This window comes from Vicugna pacos, chromosome 5 (assembly GCF_048564905.1).
Source record: "Vicugna pacos chromosome 5, VicPac4, whole genome shotgun sequence".
Lineage (NCBI taxonomy): Eukaryota > Metazoa > Chordata > Mammalia > Artiodactyla > Camelidae > Vicugna > Vicugna pacos.
The window spans coordinates 65204028-65224070 of record NC_132991.1 but is presented as its reverse complement, the minus strand read 5'-3'; the positions used below and the strand labels follow the sequence as shown (position 1 = coordinate 65224070).

At 44.6% G+C, this 20043-nt stretch overlaps 1 protein-coding gene across 3 annotated transcripts in view; it reads right to left on the bottom strand.

Annotated features, from left to right (window-relative positions):
• Positions 1–11850: 11850 nt before the first annotated feature.
• The window catches only part of KLF7 (KLF transcription factor 7), a 90782-nt gene continuing 82589 nt past the window's right edge, over positions 11851–20043 (bottom strand). For all 3 annotated transcript variants that reach the window (XM_031678169.2, XM_072961381.1, XM_072961379.1), the window contains one exon: positions 11851–18083. In XM_031678169.2, the coding sequence (XP_031534029.1) occupies positions 18032–18083 (52 nt within the window). In that variant the 3' untranslated portion in view covers positions 11851–18031. The remainder of the gene's footprint in view (positions 18084–20043) is intronic.

Below are 20043 nucleotides of genomic sequence, written 5' to 3'. Positions count from 1 at the left end.
TCCAAAGCCACACCTCTTTCGAACTAGGACATCGACCCAAGTCTCCTGCTCCGAATCCCTTGATCTTTTCATCTTGTTGAAAAGCACCAGGAGGATGAGTATTAATTTTTTTTAATGTCTATTAAAAGCATTCTAGAAGCCAGGTGCTGGGTCAAGTGTTTATGTGTGTTATTTCATGTAACCCCCAAAATGAGATTTAGTTTGAAATATTCAACTGCCTAATCCAGTTCTCCCCTTGACAGTCCGGTAAGTTCTCAGACTTAACAGTGTTCAAGGTAGTCTTGAAATAGCCTAGACAAGACAGCTCAGATGAAGGAGGTTCAGTGGAGGCAGAGAGAAATTAAGATGCCAGGGGTCTATTTTCGAGGGCAAGTTCACTGGATTTGTTAACGGGAAGGGAAAGGGAAACTGAGGGACCAAGAAAGACTCAGATTTTTCACATAACATGTTAGATGGCTGTTGGTGCTCTTCAATGAGGCAGAATGCTCAATTTAAAATGTACATCAGAGGAGGGTATCCCTCCGTTTAAATTCCTAAATGGATCCCCATTGCTCTAAGAGCAAAGCCCCGCTCCCTGACCTGCCCTACAAGGCACTTCCTGACCTGGTCAGTTTCCAGCCTCTCTCCTCCCCCATCCCCTCCTGCTCCCTGTGCTCCAGCCCCAGAGACCTCCTTGCTGTCCCTCCAGCTTTGCAATCCTGCCCCTTCCCTCAGCTTGGCTCTGGCTTCTTCTTCCTGGGAAGCTCTGCCTTGGCTGTACCTTTGCCCCTTTGTGCACAGACCACTTCAAGTTGAATTTCTGTCACTGCCAAAAACAAATAAGCAAACACAAGTATACAGTTCTCACTAATCTCAGTTGCCTCGGGCCACTTGGAATCCCCAGTGTTGAAGTCTTAGCTAATTGTACTCACTAGGTAAATCAGTGAATTAATTAATCCTTATCCCAATTCCTGGGTCATACAGTTACACCTGGTCTGTAAATGACCAAATACAACACCGCAGTTGTGTTTTTAACCTTTAAACATGAACTAGATACTTTAAAAAAAATTAGGAAAACTCACCTTTTGAACAAACTTTCAAAGTACTATGGTAGCTCCAGTATAAACATGGACAACTATTATGTGAACCAAATCATCAGACAGCTCATCACAGCAGGGTTGAATCTGCTTCATGAAGTGCTGACCAGCACATGGTAGATGGGAAAGGGAATTAATTACTAGGAGAGTGATGTTTTCACGTCAGCATTTTTGCTTAGCACTTTTGTGACTTTGTGCCAGTCCCTCAGCAGCCCTGGGCTTGAGGTTCCTCATTCAAAAGACAGAGAGGAGGCAGCAAGCTGAGTTTAGATAAGAGCTATCCTCCTGATCTCACAAGTTTATTATGAATATTAAATGAGATAATATATTAAAGCTTTGGCAAGCTATGAAAACAATAATCAAAAGGGGTATAGTCTTCTGCATTATCCTATTATATCACCAGTGCATCCTTGGATAAGTCATTTTCTCTTCATTTTGTACCTGTGGAGAGCTGTTATTCAAAATCCACATAATCAAATCAAACCAGTCAGTTCTGTTACCCTTCACAGCTTTACTATTATAACTACTGCAACTTGCAATTAATTGGTGAAAACCACTCGAAAGTTCCCCTTAGAAAGAGGGGAGGGCTAGGGGGAAAATATCTCAGAATACTCTGTGACACTCTCTTTTTTAAATTTATTTATTATTATATTATTTAATTACTTTATTTGGGGAGGAGGTAATGAGGTTTACTTTTGGAGGAGGTACTGGGGATTGAACCCAGAACCTCGTACATACTAAGCATGCGCTCTACCACTTGAGCTATTCCCTCCCCTCTGTGACACTCTTTATTGCCTTTCCCGTCTCAAGATTGCCCTCTCTTTTCTTCACCTCTCACTGAGTGCTACTTCCCAAGACAGATGCCTTTTACAATAATAATAGTACGTTAGCCTCGCCTGACATTTTATTTGGAAGGAAATCCACATTAGTTAACAAGCAAGTATTGTCTCCTTTTAAGGGCTGAGGGAACCGCCGCAGTGAGATGGTGCTCCCGGAAAGTCACACCACTGCCGAGTGACAGAACCCAGGGGAAACTGCTGAATCTTCTGTTCATATCATCTCAGATCCCTTTACAGAGATACTGTTCTTTCTGCACAAAAATAACCGATGCAGAAACACCTCAAAACCCCTTCCCGCAGTGGTGGAGGAGGACGGAAATGAGTGGGTGCTCAATCACTGCTCCCCCCTGGGCCGAGCTTCCTGACCCTTCTTCCTCCCGGTACTCTCCAAGAATGGCAGGAAATCAGGACTCGAATGTGGAAAAAATAACACAGCACAGAAAATGGCAAACATTTCCACCAGGGTCGTGTTTGCTAAGAACACATTGATGCGTTTTGCAGGGATGAAGTCTCTGGAGAAACAGCCAGACTGAACCTGGGAAACACTGCTCCCCACCCCCAGCCTGCCGGGCAAGTCCCCAGTTAAGGGGAATCTGGGCTTGTTGAGGAGTGAGGGGGCCACACACTTGCACTTTGAGTGGCTTTGGGGGAGGACGGATGGGAGAGAGGCTGCATGCTATCCACGGACCCCTCTCTGTTGTCTTTCCTTCCCTGAGCCCAAAGCAGAGAACCCCAGTCCAAGACTTGTGGTGAGAGTGAGCAGCAGGTCCATTTTCTCCAGGACTACGATGAGACTCAGGTCTAAAAAACTCCGCCCTGAAACATTTCAGCTGCCATTAGCACTGACAATGACAGCCAGCACTTAGTGAGCGGGTAACATGTGCCGGGCCCAACTCCCATCACTGGCCTGGATTCACTCGTGGGATTCTTCAAGTGGCTCAGAGACACTGGGAAGGTCAACATGGGGGAGAAGTCATAATTAGTGTCTGCTTGTGTTTCACAAGGATTTGACATTTATCTTTGAACAGAAAGGCTTCCGAGATTTTTGGAACTTATTTCAAACCTCAAGAGGAAGTCCCATTAGAAAGGCCTGACAGAGAAGGAGATGGAAAAGTGCGCCGATTTCTCTATCGGGTCACGGCCATGTTTTTCCGTAGCAGCTGAGTGTTAGGGTTTCAAAGTGTCTCCCCAAGAGAGTGAAGGCTTCAGTCCCAGTCAGGCAAACAGAAAGAAGCCATAGATCATCAGTGCATGAAGAGAACTACAGGAGAAAATAGCATTAAACAGAAAAAGAAGGGTTATCTCAGAAATACTGCAACGAGGATGATACAGATTTTCCTTAATGTGCTAGATTGTGCCTTTTGTGAGTGCGGGGATCACATCTGCTTGTTCCTACTTGTATATCCAGAGCCTTGCCCACAGATCAGCGAGTATTAAAAAGTTAACTGATTTAATTAATTAAAATATTTAAAAGTATTAATTTTTATTTAATGAATATAAAGGATGAGTGGAAAGATGAATACTTCTTTGGAACCATTCAAATCCTCTTGCTGTTCTACAATTTCTGTATTAAATATTTTTGGAAATTATATTATCACAGAATTTAAAGGAGAGGAAAGGAAAGATTCATCTAATTGATTCTTTTTATTATTCAAGAAAGGAAAAGCAAGCCCAGAAAGGTTAACTGATTTGCTTCCGGTCACACAGCTCACCAGAGGCACAGCTAGAGCTGGGAAAATGTTTCCTGACTTCGCACCGACTGTCCTTTCTGCCTATAGCCCTTTCATGCTGCTTCAGACATGAATTGATAAGAAAAGTCATCTTTGTCCTTACTGAAATGGAATCATGTTTTGTTCGTTTGTTTGTTTTTCTCTCACTGCTGCAGGCTTTCTCTTGATTCTCTGGGACCAAGATTTTCTGACTTTTCCCCCCTCCCAAATCTTTTGAAAGGAGATGCAACAGAAGCATGAATGAGGAAGAATTGTGGTCAATGCCAGGGTTGGAGTATATTAAAATTTTTGAATATAAAAAAAGAACTTTGAGAGACTGTGTTGGATATTCTGAGATACTTGACTCCCAGATGAAGAGGTAGGCTTTTAGACACTGCACCAGGGCTGCCCATCTTTTCCTCCTTTCCATTCTCAGCTCTGGGAAAATGAACACTAGGGTGCCTTGCCCCTGTCCCTACTTCCCCCCAGTAACAGCTGATTAAGCCAGTGATGAGCCCTAGACCCTGATCAGTTCTGGCCACTTATAATCTCTCTCCTGGGAGATTAGAATTGGGACCTTGAGACCATGTCAGTTCCTGGGGTGGGGGTGGGGTGGGGGAGGGGAGCCAGGAGACAAGTTCTGCAGAGGCTGGAACTAAGGGAGTTATTGGGGGTGGCTCGGGGGAAGGGACACTGGATGGGTAATGGATGAGGAAGCAGAGAAGCTTGTTTATTGAAGGAAGGGTAGGGCCAACAGGCAAAGGAAAACAAGTGAAATAAGAGGGAGGCAGTGAATCTCAAATTCTCTGCGTTTTCATAGCATCCTCCTTCAACTTCTCACTCCTCTTTTCATCTTGATACAATTGTAGTAATTTTTTTGTTCTTTTCAAAAGAGGTTGATTTTTGAGAAACCAATAGAGCAGAGAATTGTTGGCTTTTCTTTTACTTAAATTTTTTAAATTTTATTAAAATTTTTTTGTTTTTCTTTGATGGGAGGTAATTAGGTATATATTTATGTGTAATGGAGGTACTGAGGATGGAGCCAATGATCTAACGCATGCTAAAAGTGTACCCTACCACTGAGCTATACCCCCTCCCCCAGTTGTTGGCTTTTAAACAGGGCAGATGAACTGGGGCTGGAAAGGGAATACAACTTGGAGAATGAGGGGAAACAGGAGAAAAGGGAGCCTGCAGAAACAGGAAGGGGGACAGAGAAGGCAAGGCGCTGGGAATGCCAGAGCGCCTGAGGCTGGTGAGGCTGAGGGCAGCTGGGTGACAGTGGCTGCCTTCCAGACACCCCATTGACTCGGTGCCCAGCCAGCCTCATTTTCCAGCCTCAAGAGCCAATCAGCTGCTCATCACTGCTGCACAGGGAGAACATCAAAAGGACTTAATAATGGTTGGCAAATGTCAAATTACACTGAATAGAAACCAAATTCCAGACATTTCGGGCTGCGTAGTCATTAACAATCAATTAGCGCACTCGCTTTCAGTCAAAGCACTTTTCAGCCCCTCCCCGTCCCGTGACAAGGAAACAGGGGCGTTGCTTCTTTTCCCCTCGGCGGGCTGGGCCAGGCATCACTCCTTGAGTTGAGTCAGTGCAGGAACAATCCAGCCCCTGTTCTCATCGTGCTCTCATTTCCTCGCTTGCTCCCCCAACAGCACTTTCAGGAGTGGAGGGAAACGTTAAGTGCCCTTCGTGCCTCGCGTCCCGCAAGCCTGGACTAAGGAAAGAGACATGGGTCATTTTCCCCTCCTTCTTTGGACTCATGAAGTAATGAAAGGTAGAGAGGATGGAGAGAATCGTCTAAAACCTTTTTGCTAGTTGGAAGCCAGGGACTTTGGAGTGATGCATACCAATTACACACGGAGGGCATCAGGTGAACTCATTTCACCTCTAATGGCTCCTGTTCCGAGGCAGCAGGATTTCATCCCAGCAACAAAGCCGTAAACATTTACCACAAAACAAGTCGTCGCTCTATTGATTGCTGAGTATCTGCTTCATCCTTTCCTTTCCAACTTAGCCCAGATTTATGGCAATTCCCTTCCTGTTCCCTGAGCTATTGGACTCATCTCCGGGGCTGTGGGTCAGAGAAAGGAGATCATCAGGAATCTGGACCCGAACATTTTCAGGAAGAGCTTTGAGTCATTTTTTAAATTCCTTTTTTTTTTTTTTTTGCTTCTATTTTTCCTTGCTAGGTCTTCCATGGGTCTATTTTTAGAATAACTTTCTCAGAATATAGAAAAGCCCATATTCTCCAACTGTGACCTGGATTCCTTCCTCTAGTTCAGTTGATAAAATCTGGATGTGAAACGGGGCTTAGCTCAGACGGCTTTGCTGACAGACAGCAGACTCACAGGGGCTCCTCCAGGCTCTTAGTCCCAGGTGACTTCTGCTTGAAGGGTGAACGTCAGTGGCATAAATGCGGCTGTGACGAAGGCGGCCAAGTGGCAGAGGTTTCAGAAACAAACAGGACCTGACACCGAGAAGGTGTTGCTGGCATCTCAGAAGTCATGGGCAGAGCCCAGACTGGGATCACGCAAAGTGGGTGAGTCGTCAGGCCTGGTAACAGGCTGGCGTTCCTGCGCCTGGGTTAGGACCTCTGCCGGGGACCATCTCAGCACAAGGCCAACTGAGAAGATCGAATCAAAACCAGCAAAATCAAAACGCACTCTCCCCAAAGGGTTACCACCAGAGTCTCCTCTAGAAAAGACCCGGAGAAGGTCCATGTCAACACACTTTCAGGAGAGGGCTCCTGGGACTTTACCTGATCAGCTACCTCCGCGGAAGTCGCCCCGTGGCGGCTGGTGGTAGGGCTGCTCGGCTCCTGCGAGATCCACACAAGCGCAGTGTGAGGAACAGGACCCCCCCCCCCCCGCCCCGCACTCTGAGCAAATCGTGAATACCTATGGAAATCCACATCTTCACAGAATAAAAACTAACACAATAGCAAATAATGCTATTTTTAAATGTTACTTTCCTTTCTCGACGGGTGTTTCTCGGACTCTGAGGTGTGCTGAAGATGACCTTGAGAGAGCCTATTGAAATGCAGACGTCTTACACAACAAGCGCGTCCCAAGTGACTGGCCCGCCACCTGGCATATCACAGTGTTCAACAAAGGAGGATGTGTGGGATTCCTCCATGTCATCCAGCAGTTTTTTGTTTCTAACTGTACCTAAGGAAACCAAGAGAACAATCCAAACCATCCTCTTGGTAGCACCATTTTAAATTATGCTGAAAATTGACACCCTCCAACTGGGCTGCAGTGACACTGTAAAGGTACCGAAGAGGTCTGGGGGAGGGAGGAGGAGCATCTGGGACAATGGGCCAGGTCTTTGGGGCAACACCAGAAAGAGAAGTCCACTCTGGGCTTTGGAGCCAGCTCCAAATACCAGATACCAGGAGGCAGAGAGGAGGGAGAAAGCGAAGAGGAAATGAGAACAAACTGGCAACAAAAATGAAAACAAAAACATCAAGGTTAGAAACAGAGAGGTGTTAAAAGTTCCCAGAACCAAAGACAGGATTCAAATTTTGGCCATTAATTAATATTGTCATGTTAAGATTAAGAAATAGTGTGTGATTAGATGTTTCTAAGCAGAGATGGAAAATGACTCTGTACCAATTTGACATACAGTCAACTCATTTAAGGTTCCAAGTGGCAAATCTTTCTGTCTTTGTTTTCATGAGTTCACTGGAGCCTGTCAAGAAGATTAGAGTGTTTAGTTCTTACGGCCTGAGTCCTTTGACTGACAAACCCATCATCATGTACTTCTCAGAACAGTCTGCAAACTTAACATGAGAAACATAGTATGTTGTGGAGCTACAGCAAATATATCATCGTTGCTTTGGCTCTTAGGCTCCATAAATGATGATCCTTTAAATACTTCCCCAGTGACTCAAGTACATTTCCACCTTCACGGTGGGGCCTTGACTTTCTGTTCACAAGACCAGGACCCGGGAAGTTGTTGCTTCAAGGAACAGAATGAAGCGGGGCCACCAGGGATCTGTCATTTCCATTACTATCTAACTAGAGGCCATGCACTTACTGGTAGCTGTTTCCTGCTAAGCTCTGCAGACCCAGGTTCCCACAAATGCTCATTTTGGTCACACAGAAGACTTTGCTGGCAAGAAACTATTGCTTCAGTCCCTTCATGTAGTCACTGGACTACCCTGCGGCTCTATAGTGATGGGCAAAGAACCACCTGCCCGACAGCCTACCCCTCCCCGCCTCCTGAGTCCTAAAGTTGACCACCTCCTTCTATGTTTTGTTTTGCTTTTTCCTATCCATAATACCCATGTCTCTCATACACCTTATACTTAAACTCTTTTCTTGTGAAAGGATGGAATACACTCATTCACATTAAGGTACATGTCATGGATAAAGCATAGAGAGTTATCTCTTCCTGGCTAGTTGCAGTTTAAAAATAGGGAAATTTTTAGGCAAAAAAATTAATATTTAATAGTAGACTATCAGGTGCCTGGAAGTTGGTTGGAGGAATATTTGGAGGGCTGAGTTGTGTGTTGTGTGCGTGTCCAGGTGGTTGCCCGGGGACCACAGGAAACATGCCATGAAGGTGAACACATCTTTGGAAGCCACCTTTCATAGCATGCATTTGTTTCTAGGCCTTGACTGTCAACTGGGGGACACGAGAAAAGGGTGATTTCCTTGATGCTGTCAACGCCCTAATGTTCAGGGCTCCATTCCCAGAATAATGGCATGACCTGGCCAAGAGCCCATCCACTGAGAGCACCTTTCCCTAAGGGCAAATGGGTGTTCTAAGGATGGGAAAGCAAGGCAGAGAATATGTGCTCACTCCACTCCCAGCCACATTATCTTCTTCCTCCTAAGAGACCTCTGGGTCCTTAAGTAACTTCCCAGTCATCAAATCAGTCTTTATTAAATTTTCACATGCACTTAGTTTTAGATTCAATTTGAAATGTGCTCCAAGGAGCATCATATGGACTAAATAATTAGCTGAAGAGAAATGGTACAGAATAGATTTTAGAGAATGGCACAGAACAATGCCTCTCCAATACCACCAGTAGTAATCGAGTCTTTTAATGCAACAGAATTATGAGCATTTTTATTGTGGCTTATATATTTATTTTTATTTATATTTAAAAGGGAAACAGTCAAATCAGTGGTTTCAGGAATATATTCGCTTAGGACAGAACTAAAATAGGTGTTTAAGATTTTAAAACGTGGGTCTATAAGAAAAATATTCAGGAAGTATTAGGGCAGGGACATCACAGGAATCTTGAAGGCTGCACTCCAGTGACTAAAGTTTAAGAAAACACCATCGAGACTAGTTGAGCATTACTGCATGTCAACAACCCTGGGTTGACCCCTGTTCTGCAAAGGATGTACTGTGTGACCCTGGGCAGGTTGCAACCTCTCTGAGTCCCAGTATACTCAAGTCCAATGATGGCATTGAAGGAGATCTCCAAGATCCCTTCCAATTCTAGCAAGTGATGAATTAGCTATGTTATAGGTTGCCATCTGTGACTAAAGGGAAAGAAATGGGGAAAGTAAGTCAGTGTTGTCAAGTGGGGGGTCACGGATAGACACACACAAGCATCTAGTTAGCTCCTGGGTTGCCAAGAAGGACTGAGGTTTAGAGCAAAGTCGAGTCAGGGGACCTAGGAGCCAGAGCTGTCACTTACTGTTAAGACCCCGGGGTCTTCACAAAATCACATGCCCTCTTTGAACCCCAGTTTTTCTATTTGTAAAGGCAACAGGCCATAGTGGTGAGTGATACCTACTTCATTCCCACGCAGTCTTGTTGGACTGCTCACCTGCAGTGAATGTGGGGTGGAAAAGTCTAATAAAACGTAAATCTTATTCTCCAACCCTCTGGTAGCTGTCTTTGTCATTTCAGTATTTTTAAATATAGTGTGTTGGTATGTAGAACTATATTATGATCAGGCAGAATTCTTAAGAAAACGGAAGTCCACGGCAGTCAATATTGATAGTTTTGAACAGCTGAGATACAATGTTTAATATTGAAGAAGGAATCATGAATTGGCTCACCATGGATAATCCAGAAAACCATCATCATCCACCACTCACCTCAAAATCTTATTTCAGTTAAAAGTTGTAACTATCTTCAAAACCTAGAATCCTTCAAAACCTAGAATCCTAAGTGGAAGATGAACTAGCTCTACTAAATTATTTAGCAACTCCACTGAGCTCTGCTTTTTACAAGCTTCCTTTCCATTAGCACAGAATTTCCAGTCGGATACATAACCTCAGATTATAGCTATCACAAAGTGTATGCACTTTAGTCCCCTAGGTAATCCAGGTCACACTTGCAGACCACTGCCTGTTGAATTAGCATTATAGATATTTTTGCACTTACTAAGTTACCAAGCTTGCCTCCCTGATCTGTGAGTTGAAGAGAAGATTAATATTGCTAGAAGGCGACACCAAGAACTTGCAACCTCCAAATAGGGAGGATGCAGCAGAGAAAGCAGAACCACTCAGCAGAAAGACTGGAGTCATTTCGTGGGGAGGTCAGACAATGTGACGGTCTAGAGTCATCCCTGAATTTACAGGGCAAACATGGATGCTTGAAAAGTTGTGAAGTAGGGGATGTATTTTTAGATATATTTTAAACCAAAATTATGTCTCTAAATATGGAAGCTTCAGTCATCTAGAATATTCACTTATGTAAACCATCTCCTTTCCTTATGGCAAAAAGATTAGACTTACCACCTTCCCCTCTTATCATTTCAGCTGTGTGGGTTGTCCCCCACCCAGAATGTTCAATTTGATGTCCTCTGACATGTCAGGCTTATTCTGACAGAAAAATAAGCCTCGTTTTAAGTAATACTGGAAAGCTGTCTTCTCCTTCCTCAGGCAAAGAGATTTCTAAGCAAAGGACTTTGGGTATGAGATGGTTCAATTACTCAGCCAGTCATGGACCTACTAAATGACCGGGGACCAGGAGGTAGGGCTGTGGACTCCCAGGCTGGGGTTTTTCCCGCTGGCGCCTAGAGTGTCTCATAAGTCAGCCTTGGGTTTCCCTGTCGTCCAACTCACTTGTCTGCTCGGAAGATGGGGAAGCTGATCCTCACAATTTTCAAAAACATTGTCCTGGCCCCCAAAGCATCTACTGTTCTAACTTAAGATTCATGAGGTGAGGACACATGCACCAGCTTCCCTTCCCTGCCCGCTGCATCATTCCTCATCCTTGTCACCTGCTCAGAGATAGACCCATGTCAGCGTGGCGGCGTTCAGGCACTGTGGCCATCATCTTTCAAGGAAAATGGACTGAAAAATTTCTCATCAGATCATCTGAGGTGGGCTAGAAGTGATTCGGCACTGGAGCCGTTTCCGAGTCCAGAGTGTGTGAAGAAAACTTGCAGCGCTGGGTCCCATGTAAGTGACACGTGCTTGCTGTTGCCCCCAGTGAGCGGTACCACTCTTCTCGGGGCGTCGCCCTGCATGGGAGCTGGGCTGACAGCACCAGTTAGGTTCTCCGCCTTACTCTTTACTCCAGGATGTTCCTTCCTGGAAGTTGTGTGTGGAAGAGAGATTTTAGTAAGTGTCCTTTTCAGTTCTGAGAATCTTCCCTGGACTTCCCGTCACCCTCTTCTCACTGTTTGAGGCAGCTGACATCTGCTTCTGCATTTTGTACTGCACCTAGCCACCCAAATGTCTCTGCATCCGGCCAGTCATCTCTTCCCCACTTTGTCACAGACTTGCTCCCTAAATCAACTCCCCCCAGCCCTCACCTCAATTGTCCCTTCTCACCTTTGCCCTTCTCCCCTCCTCCACCAACCGCTTCAAGTAACCCTTTCCAAATATGCTCTATTAAGTGCAATCCCAGAACAAACTTTCTGCTTCTCTCGCCAAATAAACTGCTTTCAATAAGCTTCTCTACCCCCCAAACAAATAACGTCCCACAATCCACCTCGTTCTAAAATATTGCTTTTCATAACCTCCAACCATTTACTCTTTTCCTCCCCTCAAAGAAATAAACTGCCTTCAGTGTTCCTTCTTATTTGGGCACTGAGCTACCTCATTACAACCATAAAATACACACACACACACACACACACACACACCCAGCAACCTCCCAAAGAAAAATGACCTAATACAATTTTTCAGCTTCCCTTTCTCTCTCTGAGAAAGAAAACTCTCATGAGGTCCATAAGGACCCATTTGTGTCTCTTTGAGGATTTTTTTCTCCCCAATGAAATAAGTTAAGGAGACATACAGTGAGGCATTCCAAGGCCAAACACATTCTACTGTTTATTACACATATTACATTCTTAAATAAAAATGCGTCACATAACATTTTTTGCATAGATATCTTACAATATACCAATTTAAAAAAGAATTATGAAACAGACCAGTAACAAAAATAAATTTTTTCTTCATTAATAATTTTGTAACATTAACATACCACCATCATATAATACAAATAATAGTTTTAAATCTTAAGACTTTTGTACAGCAAAAAAACTTGACAAAGTAATATATTTATATATATATATAAAAAGCTTAAAAAAAATAAAATGTCAAAAAAAGGCATAACCGAGGGCTATAAGACTGGGTACTTCTGTGATATATTATAAATACCAGAGAAGGCCTGAGAGCATGTGACCGGGGGAGGTGGGGGAGGGGAGGGGGCTGGGAGTAGGTCTCTCCAAACACACTTGTTAGACACATCTGGCAAAAAGAAAATGTATAGTGCAAAAATAAAGTTCTTCAAGCAACTGTGAAGAGGATAATAGAGACTTGAAAGAAAAGTGGTGGTGGCTGGGAAGTCATGTGATGGGAGGGGGAGGGGGTGACGAGAGAGAAGGAGTGTTGGGGGCATTTAGGGAAAGGAAGGGGAGGCTTCAAAAACATGAAACATTTATTTTTGCCTCTGTGTTAGCAAGGAGATCTTGGCCGTAACAGGTGTATTTTTCCTCCCTGGAATGAAGCAGAAGTGAAAGATAAAGAAATTTAACAAAGTCTGGGTTTAGATAGAAAATGCATGCCGAGGGAAAAACAAAAACAAAAACAAAAACAAAAATGTTGAGAACCAGCCAATGAGCCCCAAAGCCTTTCTGGACCTGGACTTGCAGAAATGATTCTGCCTCGGGTCCAGAGGCCTAGGATTAACATGTCCCCTCTTCCCACCCTCGGCCCGGCCCCTCTGCGCGGAGCTCCCAGTGTGTTTCCAGCATACTGGCAGTTATAAGCGTCCACCCCCCCAAAGGCATTAGGCACTGGTGGCTACTCCTCGTCAACGTCAGTAGCCTAACTGGTTTCCTTCTGCGAAGGTACAATAGGTACACACGCACACGCGTCTAGCTGTGTGTACACATACCACCCTCATTATTCTGACGTGGGGTCCATTTTATGGCAGTAGACAGAAGCTGGAGTCAAAGCAGTTTACGATTCCAAAGCTCACAGTTGAAAAAAATTGTATAAACAGTCCCCAACAAAGAACGTATCAACCTTCCCTCCTGACTGCTGAGAGGGAGCCCTGTTTGAAAAGAGTATCTCGTTTGGGATATTTGTGAAGTGACAGCCTAGGATTTCTCTCCGTTTTGGATACCTGTTTCCCGAGGACTTATACGTAAATGCAAAACACCTGAAGAATACAGTACTCTATTGGAAGAGTGCACGTCAGGAAGTTAACTGCAGCTTTATTTTTCCCTTTTCCGGGATCTATTAGGAACCAACAGAGGAGATTTAAGAGAGTGTTAAAAGCAAGAGGAACCCCTGAAGCCTCAGGCAGTTAGTCATGGGATCTCACATTTACAAGCAGCTTTTGCTTCCTTTGACACACTTTCGTTGTTTCATCTCAAGTATTCCCAGAGATCCTCACTGAGGAAAGTAAGCCATCAAAGAGGCATGGATATATACTCAGGCCAGCCCCTCTAGTTTTCAAACGGAGATATCACCATGTTTACCGAAACGTACGTAATCCAGACCCGGAATGCAAATTCTCTCCTCCTGCCCCCACCCTACACTTGGCAGTGACCACTTCCGGAAGACGCCAGGGAACGCTTCCACAAGTAGCTCTCAACCAGTTTCAACTCAATGCCTTTTCACTTTGGCAAAGATCCGGGTGCAAAACTGCGGCCAAAAATGTTGGCCCTTGTAAGATTTTTTTTAAAAGAAACAATGAACCTGATTTTTGTAATTAAATATGTTGCATCCCTGACTTTCCCAACCTTCTTCCTTCTCCTGAAACCAACTGGTGCAAAAGAGAAGCCAAAAGCACTTTGCACTGTATTTTATATTTTATGAAGTGACTTCCATAGAGGAAACTGTTGTGAACCAATAAAACTAATGACTAAGTTTTGTTGGTCTTGCCATTTGAGTTCATTTCTTTTGACTTTGCTGAAGAATTGAGGTGGGGCTACAGGCAGAATGTTCTGCATGCACTGGATGAGCGGCCCTGAAAATCTCATGTTATTTCCCCTTTGATGCAAATAGACATGGCTAATCTGGAAGCTTATCCCAAACTGAAATCCTTTAAAAAAAACTTCTCTGGCTTCTAGATTCAAGGAAGATTTAAAAAAAAAAAATAGGAATCAGTTCTGCTAATCATGTGTGAGGTTGGCTGTCTTTTTTACCCTGTTATAATCAGGCAATCAAAGATGTAAAAAGGGCACAGGAGGTGCAGGAGGGGAGGGCAGGTGACACTGAAGGACTTTGCAAGGGAGAACACAGAGAGGAGAAGGAAATGGTCGGCATGAAGTTCATTTGGGGGTCTCCGATATTCTTATAAAATGCAGCTTTGTCATGGAATCCACACATCTCTTTTTCTGGACATAATACTCATCACCACCAGGCATTAAGCTGGGCCAATCAACCATCAGTGGGGCAGAAGGCCAGGAGCTAGGAGCAGCATGATGATTTCAGGTCTCCACATCTTTGACTTATAGCCATGTGGTAGGAGAAAGAAGCACAACTTGAAATAAAGAAAACTGTCAATGGCTTAGAAACACTCTTTTTCTATACATCAAACTCTGAACCCTGGATAAAGCGTGCTTGAGAGGACAGTCACAAGAAACACCATGCCAGATTTTTCCTTTCAAATTTGAGATCCCCTGGAATGTCAGGAGGTCACAGTTTAAATGAGAAAGCGGTTGAACGTGTTTCAAATGTCCATTAAAGCACTGTTCTAAATAACCTGTCCCCTTGGAAGCGAACCAGCTTCACGTTATTTCTTGAAAAGCCTGTTCACTCCAGCAGGCTCTTTCCAACCATCTCTGCCACTTCAGAGATGATGGACATTTTATTACAAATCCTTTTCCAAGATGATCGGAGCTACCACCCCCACCACCGCCCCCATGGATAGGACTGGTTATCGTTGAGAGGTGTCAATCGGGCTAAAGAATAGTTTCAAAGCCATCCACTTAGCACCCACCAAATTCTCAGGCCAATTCTCACAGTCAAAAATGCCTGAAGCAAGCAAGCCCCACCATCGCGGTTCAATGCACCCCGCTCAGAGAAAGGTCAGGAGCAGATTACATAGGACCTCGCCGATACAAAAGAGAGAGGAACTGCCAGACATTTCAGACACCGATGAAGACCAAACGGCCTTTGTTCTGCCACATTCAAATGAGATCTTTTCAAGACCACAGATGACAACAGGGAGCAAACAAGCAATGATTACTCTTTTGCATTTTTTGAAAAACTTTCTTTTTAATAGAGCCTTGCATTGGTCAGTTCAAAAATTAAATTATTATAAACCCTTAATAATAGCATTTCGAGAGGCAAGAGCAGCTCCAGCTGGGGAGAGAACGTCTGTCAGTCGTGGCAGCCACGGCTAATGCCATCACTGGGGTGTGCGTGCAGTCAGGCTGGAGACGGCTCTAGAAAGGGAAATCATCGAACCAATAAAACCTGGGGTGTCTAAACTTTCATCTAGTGCACTGACTGGAGGCGCTACAGTTTAATACAGCTGAGGTTCCAGGTCCTCACACATCCTTCATCCAGCAAGGATGCACCACACATTCAATTATCATCCCATGGTATGCCCTGATGGACTGGCTACAAACACACTCGAATGCAGTCGAGAGCTACGAGATTGTCAGCAAGCAGTGCTCCAGAAATGGTTTCTAAGTCATGTCTAGTTTTACATCTTTGGAATAAAACTGATTTTTTTTTAATACCCTCCGACTAACATATACAGAATTGCCTCTGGCAAATGGGCAGATTTGGGGTGTGTGTGTATGTTTAGGGTGGTTTATCTTTTTTTGTTGTTTTTTGTTTTTTGTTTTTTTTTTTGTTTTGTTTTTGGTCTAAATCGAAAAAAGGAAAAAGAGAAAGAAGACTTTAAGGGCCAGACCTCAGAATGCCCCAACTGTCCAATTGGCAGCTACAGCATTTGTGATAAGGAGGCTCCTTTACCCTCCGACGAGTAGGTTCAACATTTCAGTGAAATCAAAGTTTGCAGAAAGCTGAGAAACCAAATGCCAAGGATCTTGAAGGTGGCTGTCATAAATGTGTCTCTGTTTCTTATATTATTATTTCCTTTTAAAGACTTCAGTTTTGCATCCCAAATAGGTATGGGGTGGCATTTAACAGTCAATGAGTCAAACAGTCAGAGGAGGGCAGGAGGGGAGCCAGCTGGTATGAAGGAGCAGCAACCACGGGCGGACCAAATGCCATTTTTGTTTTTTTGAGACGTGTCTTGAAGGGATGGTCCCAGAATATACAAAATATACAATCTGCCCTAATAACCACCCCGCTTGCTTGCATAGGCCATTGAATGGTCCTAAAGGCAGTCTTTGGAGTTGAGGCCAGTGCCAGCTAGCTAAGAATGCGGGGAGATGGAGACCGGTGTTGGATGGGTGTATGGGATGGAAAGTGACGCATGTACCCCCCTCGGAGTCAGATTGCAGAGTAAGCGTGAGGCCTCTGTTGCTCCCGGGCGCTCTGGGTCACAAGTCATGGTGGGCCTAGCCAGAAAAAAAAATCAGAAATCTGTCTCTCCTTTTCAGACGGACCACGAGAGAAACATTTCAACCCTTTCCTTAAATGTCCCCCCTTCATTCCCACAATGGCATTCTGAATTGTGTGTTTTAACGAGTTGGGTGATGGGACTCAGCGGGTATGAGAGAGGAAGAGAGGATGATGGTGTTTTGAAGCCACTAGACTTGGGAGGCATCCTCCGTTTTCCCCACTCCTGGAAAGAGTGATATTTTTGGCTTTTTGTCAGGTCATAACCCAGAGTTAGGTTAAATATGCAGCTGCCCTTTGAGACTAGCGACATCTACGCTGAAACTGGTTATAGGGTAGCAATGACACACAGCACGGGGTTGATCGCTCTAAGCTGAGGTCATGATGCCTCAAGGGGGAGAAGAAAAGTGTGATGTCCCATCTGATTGGCTGCTTTGAGAGCTGGGTATCCAGGTGCCGAGAGAGAGTCCTGGAGAGGTTTAGTCCATGGAGAAAAGATAAAACATTTAAGCTTCCAAATAAGCTTTTCAAGTTTTCGTTAGCAAAAAACAGAGATTAAAAAGAAAAAATCTAGCACTGGCAATAAGGTGAGGCTCAAGGGATATACTGTGATTTATCATCAAGGACTTTATTCTCTTGGCCACTTTGCAGTCATGCTAGAAGTTTCCAGAATCCCTAGTGCATATGGTGTGCAAGAGTCAAAAGTAAGAAAAGAAAACTCCTCCCTGGAGAGTGAAGTCTAGAGAAATGCAGGCCAGAAAGGTGTAAGGTGTTATTCCAGAGTCTGCCGCCGCTAAGGCCGTTGGTATCAACTGGAAAGATCTCAATAGTACTAAGAAGAACCAAAACTGATCAACAGTTCTGTGAGGAAGTCGGACGCACGGAATAGTAGGACTTTTCACACACAAAGGACAAATAAACCAAGAGTTAATTTTGGCTACCAAACTGCAATTTGGTTTTCTAGGTCATTTTTCCCCCAACTATTGAAAAAGAAACATTAGTGCTACACATTTGCAACTTTAAGACGTTGTATTCTCCCATCAAGTTGCACTGAGAAGCGAGTTAAATAAGCCCCTCTTACTGCCGTCCACCTGCAGAGACGTCACATCCATTTTCTTTGATTTCCATTGGCAACAGCGGGAAATAATTCCAATAGTGCTGAAGTAAGCAGCCAGACTGCCTTGCTGAGTTCACCTGGTTTCCTTCTTCTTCGTCTTCTACCATCTGGCTAGGGCAAGGCGTAAAGAACAGACGTATATATTTCAAATATAGCTGAGTGCATGACAGTGTGTGCGTGTGTGTGTGTGTGTGAGTGCGTGTGTGCGTGTCTGTGTGTGTCTGTGTCTGTGTGTGTGTACACAGAGGTTTATACGTGAGAACGTTCTTCTGCGAGGCAATGGGTCCCCGCCTGAAGTCCAGTCCCCTGCCTCACGGCATTTCCTTCAGACAATGGCCGACGCCATGACAACTCTGGCCTTTACGTTTTTTAGATATGTCTCTTCATATGGAGGGCAAGATGGTCAGACCTGGAAAAACACCTAGGAAATATAAAAACAACAAGGATGTTAGACAGGTCTGGGTACAGAACCCACTGCCATCACCCCTTAGAAAATGATAACGCCTACCTGAAAGAGAGGCCGTGCGTGCGTGTTGAGAAACATGGCGGCGCGCTGGTGGGGGGAGCCCAGGGGACAGACTGCTTGGGTTCAAGCTATCCCACTCGCTGTGTGACTCTGAGCACATTAACCTCTCTGTGCCTTAAGCCCGCCACCATATAATGGGGATAATGACAGTACTTACCTCCTGGTTGTGAGCATGAAGGGAGATGATCTGTGTCAAGTGTTTAGAAAATTGCCTGGTACATGGTAAGCTCTCAGTGGATACTAACCATTATTATCACAATTGTCATCATTGAAGAAGAAACAAATGTAGAAGCGTTTGGACACAACCTGTGTCATGCCCGTGTGCCATGAAGGCAGCACAGCACGCTTAGCCACTGAGGGATGAAACTCCCACATTCCAACACCCAGATTTCAGTCTTAAACTTTACAAAGCAAGCCCACAAATGCTGCCTGGGATACCTGCAGCTCTATAAAGACATTCTATATTTAAGTTGAGAAAAAGCTCATGTTTTTTTGAGTATGGTATAATATGCAGGCGTGTGCTCGGTATTTCCCCAGTATTACCCCAGTGACACCCTCAGGTACCTTCCATGTTCATGGTAAGTGTTCACACGACTTGTATGTGCGTGTGGTTAGGACAGCGAGGCGAGGGTCACATAGCTAGCATCCACAGGATGAGAGCCGGCAGATCTGTTGAGTTCACTCTTTTGAACTTTTCTTGGTACCCAAGGTTCACCACTGAGTGCCTCCCTCAGCCTCAGAGCAGATCCAAGTGGTTGTCTTCACTCCTTCCCCTTTCTTTTGACGCCACCAACATGATTTTCCCCTAGGTAGCAACTCTCTTGTGTCCTCAGTTGTATGGGGCTGACTCTCCTCCTAAGGCTGAAGTTATAGCCATAGTGATCTGCTTAGTGATCTGCTTAGCGATGTCACATGACCTGTAAAGGCCAATGAGAGCCAGCTCTGGGACATTTGCTGACACTATTGCAAGAAAGAAGCTCTCTTTCCACTGGGGCTAAGATATTAAGATTGAAGCCTGGAGCAGCAAATGGCCTTGTGGGGAAGAACGTGCTTGAGAATTGAAGTTAACAGAGAAAAATGGGGCCGGGGGTAAGAGAAAGAGCCCTGATGACATCTGAGAAACCGGACCCAGCCAAGACTAAAGACAAATCAAATTCTGTTCTCAGTTATCTGAGCTAATACATACTCGTGGATGCTAACACCAGTCTAAGCCAGGGTTCTTACTTATTACTAACAGAGTGGCCATTTCCATACCCCCGAAGCCTGCACACGATCTAAGGCTCTGGCTGGGATTCCAGGGATGTTAGCACGTGAGACAGTACTCGTTCTTAGCTCGGGTGTGTGTTCTCCCTCGATCCTTCTCTGGAACCGGCCACCCTGCTACCTGCGAGAATGCTCCCTGGGTCCCCTGGGGCCTGTGACACCCTCACCGTCCAAAACTCCAGTTGGGATGTTAGCAAGCTGTCCTGCTCAGGTCAGCAAGGTTTCCTGTTCAGGGCAGCATGTCCCTATATCTGCTCATTCCTAAAACAAACAAACACCAGCCCTGTCGCCTGACCCCAGCATGCTCCACACACCGCTTCTGCTCACTTCTTAAACAGGTAGACGTGCAGGGTAGCACCTCAGGGAAATGAAGCAGAACAGAACAAAGGTAAAGTGAACAACACACAATAATGGGAAAAGTACAGGAGAAAATGATCTAATCCAGTAACATGTTGAGTAACAGTAAGTCTAACTATACCCACTTATTTCAGTCCCTGATTTGGTATGAGCAAGATACTTGGATAAACCCTTAGAGTTCCATCTGAAGGAGATTCGATTCACTATAAAACAGTGATAAACAGTGCTTTTCCTT